This window comes from Patiria miniata, unplaced genomic scaffold (genome assembly GCF_015706575.1).
Source record: "Patiria miniata isolate m_02_andy unplaced genomic scaffold, ASM1570657v1 HiC_scaffold_4, whole genome shotgun sequence".
Lineage (NCBI taxonomy): Eukaryota > Metazoa > Echinodermata > Asteroidea > Valvatida > Asterinidae > Patiria > Patiria miniata.
In genome coordinates, this window is record NW_024037071.1 from 6210633 (window position 1) to 6218441 (window position 7809).

Below are 7809 nucleotides of genomic sequence, written 5' to 3' on the forward strand. Positions count from 1 at the left end.
TGAAATTATATTAGTCCGGTGCTCTTTATAAACGCACAGGCCCATTCATTTTTCGCGAGACGACGTTGGATTCCATGCGAGCTTTTGGCAGGAGAAGTTTCTGCGCAGAGTCGACTTCGAAGTTCGGGTCTTCGTCTTTCTACTTCTAGTTCTAGTTCAAACTTTATTTATTTTCACTCAAACAGTCGTTTATTCATTGTAAAACTGGCGTACATTGTAGATAACAGATACCTCGATAGTATAGATAGCCATTTTCTGGATCTTGTCCATGCTGATATTGAGGAAATTTTGACATCAGTTGACGTTGAAAAGTGGTGAGGCATAGCCATAGGGACCCGGGCCTACATGCCATATAGCATTAGTAAAATTTAAAAAGACACATTTGAAACTGATTGTTGTCTGGTTGTCAATGGTTGTGTTGAGCTTTTGCAAATTATAATTATTTTTTGTGCGTGTTGTGGCTATCATTACTGCAGCCGTAACGCAATCTCGATGGTGTTGTTGCAATACCATAACGAGGCTAATGCGGAAGGTTCTGGTACCGACAAGTGTTTTTTTTCTTTCTTTTTTTACTTTTTTTATATACCATTATGCATTAGGCTTAATTATGTAAATGTATTTTGTTTCTGTAACAATTGATGACATCTCTTGTCTTTGCATTTTGCGCAGTGTCTTTGTCTTTCCGGCCGTTACCAGTCGGTACCGGTTTCTGATCCATCAAGCCGTTGAGGAGTATCCTGAGCTAGCCAGTTTCTCCATTGGACAGGAAGACGACAGAAGGACAGTTATCTGCCCAAACCATCTGAGGTACCACTTTATTTGATTTATTTAGGAAAACAATGCAATGGGGAAGTATGGTGTTGGCATAAAAAATGACGACATTACTTTTCGCACACCCGACATTTACCATCTATTTACCAGTTTGAACAAATGTCTGTTGTGTGTCAGCTAAATAGTGATTATGCTTCATGTAGGTGGTTATTGACAAGCAGTTTTTGTCTTATGTCCACATCTGTGAACACCCCCACTTTAAAGTTTTGTTTTCATGGATCTTACATTAGCATTATATGAAGTGAAATAAAATTGAAGTTGAATAATTTTGAACTTGATCTTTTGAATAATATTTTTCAGGGCCGGAGACCCATCTCAAACTGAGAACCCCAGAAAGCGAGGCCTTGAGGGCGAGCCCCAGGTAGGGCTGGACAGCACCACCTGGAGACAAAACGAGGAAGCCAAAAAGACCAGGGCGGATTCCTCTTGGGGACTCTTTGGAAGAGAGAGGAGTGAGACCAAGAAGGAAGAGGCAGACAGAGAAGAAAAGATGCAGTCGTCTCAAGACGCAGTCAGCTCGGAAGGCGGGACGCAATCCCAGTCTAAAGAGACAGGAAGGTAAGGAGGCCAATGACTCTTGCTGTCTTCTGATCTGGATGATGTGGATCATTAGGATGTTTTCATCCCTTGGCTGTCTTTGGTATGGTATGGGCTCTGTGCACAGATCGTTGGGGGAAACCACTGGAGAGACATTCCAACACATTGGTGTCGACGCCTGATGCTCCTCAAAGACGCAATGGCTTTGTGCAAATTCAGAATAGAATAAGTCCTGGTTGTTTTATATTTTCTTGTTTGTGGTCATTCTTTGCAAGACCGTCTTCTGTTGTTGGCAAATGCTCTGCTTCTTTGAAGCCAGGGATTAAGGAAGAATTAATTGGGTTATTTGATGTGATTGGAGGAGATAGTTTTTGCATTAAAGAGTGCCAAAACCACATAGAGTGACCACCCTTTCTTTTTCCTCTGTCATTTAGGAAATCCAAAAGGGCCCCACAAGAATTGTACGTGCCCCGAGGCCGCAGACAGCAGGCTGTTGACAGACCAGAGGGGGTATCGTCTGAAGCCAGTCAGCAGCCAAGAAAAAATGAGAAACGGAAGGGACGCGAAAGTGGAAAGGTAAAACCGCAGAGGGATCGGAAAATCTCAACGGATGGGGAAGAAGGCGAGGATAACTCGGCCAAAGAGAAGAAATCACAGAACAGAGGGAGGCATGGTAAGAGAGTGGAACAGCAGAGATATGTGCCAAAGCCACAGAGGGAGGATGCCAAAGCCAGGAAGAGTTCAGATGAGGCCATTACTTTGCCAGCAGGAGAGAGTCAGAATGTATCCAGGGTGGGTAATAGTAGTGCCAAAAAGCAGGTCTCACAGACCGTGGAGTCGTGCAAGAATGCGTCCCCTGTCCCTGAGGATTGGAATGAGATTGATTGCGATGACAAAGAGGTCACATGTCATCCGACAGGAACCAGACTCACTGCCCATGGCAGACTCGTTCCCGTAGGTCCTGGTGATGCCACATTGCAAGAAGCAGCACCGAACGAGATGGAGGTTAAAACACAAGAAATTAAAAGCCAATCAGAAGATGGTATGAGGCTTCAGGAACCTGAGGACAATCCCAAAGCTCAGATAGTATCCAACTTGACCAAAGTCAGTTGCACTGAAGAAGACAATTGGGACACAACAATGAGCAATAATTCTGAAGCAAAGGTTGCTAGTCATACAGTCGAAAGTGAAGAAACCACAAAATTCCAAGATGCAAGTGCGGGCCGGAAAAGCAATAGTAAGGAACTTAAGGAAGACGTTTTGGCCTCTGACACGTCTGAAGCCATGGAAACAATCTGCAAGACAAATGAGGACACTGCTTCGCTTGCTGAAAAATCATCGGTTACCATGACAACAGATGAAGTCTCACAAAGGCAGGACACTGATGCTGGAGTTAGTACAAACACGGATGCTGTGGGCTCATTAAGCTTAAATCACAAATTACCTGGTGGAGAAACATGTCTCGCGTCAAACGCTCCTTCAAGAAATGACGTAGACTTGACAGGGATGCAACAGACCTCAGAAGCATCATCAACGAACTTGTTGCCTGGAGATACTGACCTTAGTGAGACAGTGCAGGGAAACAAGCAGCTTGATCTTGTTACAGATGAGGAAGATGATGCTAGTACTAGATGCAACGAGGAGGCTGTTGCCGTGGAAACTCCTCCAGAAGTTGAGAAGAGCAACGATGCGGGAAATGAAGACGACGATGATGCAGAAGAAGGAGACGACTGGGATGCCATGTTTGATGAGAGTGGAGATTGTCTTAAACAAGAGGAGATGCAAGAGGTATTTAAGTAATATATTTCTTACTCTCCCGCTTCGCCCTTTGACAAAGGGATATTTACACATTGTGCCGTCTAAGAGCTCATGTCAATTTGACTTTACAAGTTTTATTGGGTGGTGGTTAAAATGAAATCTCCCATTTGTCCCTGTAAACAAAAAGAAGCAAGAAGAAAAATAGAGAATGCCTTAACAAATACAACCTTTGTAAAGGGAAAATGATTATTTCTTGAACTTTTTGCAGTTGTCGGAAGGTGTCGGGAACGTTGAGGTTTCTGTGAAGCAGTCCAAAAGAGATTACTACAACTATCAACCCAAGGACAACATGAACTATTCAGGTATAGCATAGCATATGAATAATGATGTTTGTGAGTGCAATGGTAAGAATAATTTTATGAGGTGACAAATGGGATGTTCCATTCCACGAGATTGATGCCGAGTTGAATGGAACACTCCACATGTCACCGAATGAAAAGTTTCTTTCCATTGCACGAATTTGAAAAATGTGAATAAATCCTCGTCATCTGATTGGTCAGAGCCACCAATGAGTGTGACCTTGCAACAGAACTTCTATTTTTGCAGTGGCCGGGCCATGGGTTGGGGCAATTATTCAATGACATGTGATCAACGATCCACCAATCAGATGACAGGGACTTATTCAGGTGTTGTATAATAGATAAATATACCATGCTTTGAGGGTGGAACTCACCAGAAAAACAACATTTGGTTAATGGTGGTTTTTGTAATTGTTCTGTTTCAGAGCTGGAGCATGTTATTGAGGTGTTTGATTTCCCTCCCGACTTCAAGACTCACGATCTGATTACTGGATTCTGTAATATGAAGTAAGAATGAAAACATCTATTATATTAATATTCCACTATGACATGCATACACAATCGGTTACACATCCGTGAACGGGTGCAAGCCTGCCAGTCTATAGTCTATATTTTTGTATATTTTATGCAGAACCAAAGAGATGGACATCAAGTGGATTGACGACACGCATGCTCTGGCTATATTCCCATCATCAATCATTGGTAAGTAAAGCCACACCCCAAAGGAGGGGGGGGGGCGGGACCATTAAATAATACTGCTTCTTACAGTTAAATACCTAAACCCTTTAGCACTTGAATTAAAGTGTATTACACTGTATTTACTCCTCCATACATCAATAACACAATCGAGTGCCGGGGAGATGGGGGGGGGCAGTATGAGGAGTAACAGGCAGGGCAGTTAGGGACAGTACCAGGGCTTACAATTTTAAAGGGTTAACTTTTGTGGCATTTTTGCAAGAAATCTGCCTGAATCAGACAAAACTTCACTACGCAACAGTACTTTTTTGGGGGACCTGTTTGGATATTGTTACACCTGGCAGAACTCTCACTTTGACAAGTATTGAAAGTTGGGCAGGGTTTGCAGACAAATACCCTAGATGGTTAGGGTTAAATTATGCCAGTGCCTCAAGTGACTATTTTTGTTGTTGGCGGTGGATTTGTTTTTATTACCAGCCCAAGACGCCCTGAGCATATCCAACCCCATGTTCCGCACCCGGCCCTTACTCCTCGCCTCCCGGGAGGCCAAAGTCAAAGCCAAGCAGTCTGTGGAGTTCCTGAATCCGCCCAGCAAACCCCGACCCGAGACCTCGGCCGCTACGGCCCGGCGGCTGGTCAGCGGGGCCCTGGGACTGAAGACCAACGAGTCCAAGGAACAGAGGGCAGCAGAGAGGCAGAAGCTGAAAGAAGCTAAAGGTAGTCCAACGTTTATCCTTTGGAAAATCAAACACCTTCGATCTCAGGCTATGCTCCGTGGTCTTAATGGGTCGATGTGGCCGGCAGCCATAGGCGCCTTTACGTGCCAGCGGCCCAACCACGTTGTAGCCGCGTCCTTCGCAATTCAGCATATCAGCTGCGAGTAAGGATGCTGAACCTCCCAAATTATTATTTTGATGTCCAGGGCAAGAGCTGCTAAGCTGAGAATATATTGCTTAGCAGATTTATGTGCTAAGCAGGAATCAGCTGGGAACCAGTCACAAGCAATGTACATTGTGTGACATTTTAGCTGGTAACCTGCTTTTTGCTAAGCAAATATTTTTCATGTTTAGCAAATAGTCTCCTGCTCTACCGTCCGGGTCCAATTTCTTAAAGCCCGGGTCAAACTTCATGCGAATGCGAAGCGAATTTGACGTCATGAAACATTCGCTGCGAAATTCGCCCGAGTTGAAATGTGTTCAACTTTTGCGAATTTGCAGCGCGAATACTTGCCATGATGTCACAGATTCGCATTCGCTTTCGCTTTCGCATGAAGTATGAACCGGGCTTTACTCCACTCACCACAGAATTCTGCATTTATGATAACCATTCTGTGCAATCAGCACAAGCACAAAAATTCTGTGCTAACCCTGTAAGCGCAGGATCCTTAGTTACAAGATGTACGCATGCGCATAAGCCAAAATTCCTTGCTAACCTGTGAAATTATGCTAACTGTCAGCACAGAATTTTCTGTTACCCTAAGCAGGGATTTTTGCTAATGGTAAGCAGAGCCGTGGAATTGTGCCTAGGTAATGGATCTTTTGCTTATAGACTTATCAAGCGACTAAGATAAGACGCCATGAATGAGGTGCTACCACACTCGCTCCCAGGTGCTACACAAGCATTTCACGTTCCTCTGAGCATAAGGTTCCAATTGTATGACGACAAAGTACCACGTGACCAACTGGTTTCCCCATAATCGGCCACCATTGCAGTAGGCAAGCGTTTAGTTAGCACGCACATCATGCATTGTAAGCAAGACAGTAGGGCTGAATTTAACCTAAAATAACTGTGATATTCTTTATCTAATGGCATAATGGTCACTACTTGTCATAATCATGGGAATGATTCAACATGAATGCTTCAAACATATTGTTGATAATTACTACTCTCTCCCCTACCTCCTCCCCATCAGATCGCCGACGGAATGACAAGAGACAACAGGAGGACATCTGGAGTGGTAACATCTGACCTTTGAACTCTGGGCCACCTTGAGGGCGCTCTTTAGATCCTTTGAACTCTGGGCCAGCTTGAGGGCGCTCTTTAGATCCTTTGAACTATGGGTCACCTTGAGGGCGCTCTTTAGATCCTTTGAACTCTGGGCCAGCTTGAGGGCATTCTTTAGATCATAACTCTTTATTTTTTAAAGTTGTTTTCCCATTGCTCTTAAAAAACGAATTTTCAATTTGTATGTTTTGTTTGACAAAAAAAACCTGCTTTATTCCGATTTTGAGTACAAATGAACCGCCCTACGAGAGATGAGTTGTTGCCTGACAGCCAGTGATTCAATAGCATGGGAACTATCTTTGAATGTCTGCTCTTTCAAATTATACCATTGAGGCAGATTATAAAAAAATGCAATAACTGTTAACCTTTGAACGCATACAGAAAGCCATATTTAGATTGAATGTTGAAATAATTGCAGTCATTTGTGTAGGTCGATAGTTTTTACTTTGAATTCAAGTGATTTGTTGTTAATATTGTTGAAATAATTGATCGTGGTTTCTGGGCACTTTTTGCATCCGCCAAAAAGCACATTCCTTTGTAGTATCAAATTTTATTTAAAGGGTTTGCTTTTTGTGCTTTTTTATTTGTTTGAAGCAACAAAATTGCTCAAAATCTTTAGTTAAATTGGAAGGTACATTCCCGGGTAATTGCAAATTGTGTAGTATTAGATCGATCAAAATAAATTGTTTTGTTTTTGCATAGAAAACTGTTAAAGATATTTTAGGACATGAATTGGAGATTCAGATGGAAAGTAAATAAGAAGGTTATAAAAGGTTATAAACCAAACAGAAATATTTCAGTGCACTTAACTGACCTGTTGGAAAAGAATGAAGATCAATCAGTTTTATTGTCAACTATAAAAAAAAAAAAAAAAAAATTTATTTACTTCATTTTTAATTAAACAAATTCAAGCAGTATTACTTATTTTTTAGATTAGACTATGGAATGAATTAGACTACTTTTTAGATGTTTTTCCGATTTTTCAAATTTTATTCAAAAGTTTTGTAAATTTGTTTGTGACACTGGGCACTTTGTGTATATATAAAAGAGTATAAGTTTTATTTGTGAATTGAAATTCATTAAATATCATTTGTACAATAAATAAGTTTTGCTTAACTGAATTCCCTGTTTGAATGAATAATTTTTGTCTGAATGTGAATCAGGGTTGGCGATTTTTTCCTGATGTGAATATGTGACCTGATCAACCTTGAAGTATTTTGCAAAGAAAATCCTAATACAGCACTACAATTAAGAAGTACATGTACATAAGATCTCTTTGTATTTGGGGGTAATTTAACATTTTTTTGGCCACAAATATCGACAAATGTAAAGAAAACACCTAAACTTTGAGCTGAGAATTAATGATTTTCATCCCTCAAAACAAGTCGCGTTACGCCCCCCCCCAAAAAAAATCCCCCCCCAAAAAAATCCCCCCCCCCAAAAAAATCCCCCCCCCCAAAAAATGATCCCTAACTTCCTCACAAGAGGGCGCTTTGCTAACCATCCATGAACCGTCTCAATTTTCTTTTACCTTGTTGGAAATATAACAGCGTAAAATAACGGTATATCCAATTTTAACGTGATCAGATATTCTTTGAGAACTAAAATTCTATATGAGGTTTAA

General features: G+C 41.6%; 1 protein-coding gene across 2 annotated transcripts; it reads left to right on the forward strand.

Moving 5' to 3' along the window:
- Window positions 1-59: 59 nt before the first annotated feature.
- On the forward strand, window positions 60-7306 carry LOC119739903 (coiled-coil domain-containing protein R3HCC1L-like). Of its 2 annotated transcripts, none has more exons than XM_038215032.1 (9): window positions 60-121; window positions 670-807; window positions 1132-1389; window positions 1803-3156; window positions 3395-3488; window positions 3911-3992; window positions 4117-4187; window positions 4659-4898; window positions 6094-7306. In XM_038215032.1, exons 1-9 carry the CDS (start codon window positions 75-77, stop codon window positions 6147-6149), a joined length of 2340 nt encoding a protein of 779 aa, XP_038070960.1. In that variant the 5' UTR covers window positions 60-74; the 3' UTR covers window positions 6150-7306. The 2 variants fall into 2 exon arrangements, with proteins under 2 accessions (XP_038070960.1, XP_038070961.1); XM_038215033.1 differs by having other exon boundaries at window positions 88-314.
- The last annotated feature ends 503 nt before the right edge of the window (window positions 7307-7809 follow it).

Excerpts from the sequence above, each read along its gene's own strand:
- LOC119739903 (XM_038215032.1), top strand. The coding sequence starts at position 75 with ATGCGAGCTTTTGGCAGGAGAAGTTTCTGCGCAGAGTCGACTTCGAA. Across the intron at positions 1,390-1,802 it reads CAGTCTAAAGAGACAGGAAG|GAAATCCAAAAGGGCCCCAC; the intron begins GTAAGGAGGCCA and ends TCTGTCATTTAG. Across the intron at positions 3,993-4,116 it reads ACTGGATTCTGTAATATGAA|AACCAAAGAGATGGACATCA; the intron begins GTAAGAATGAAA and ends TATTTTATGCAG.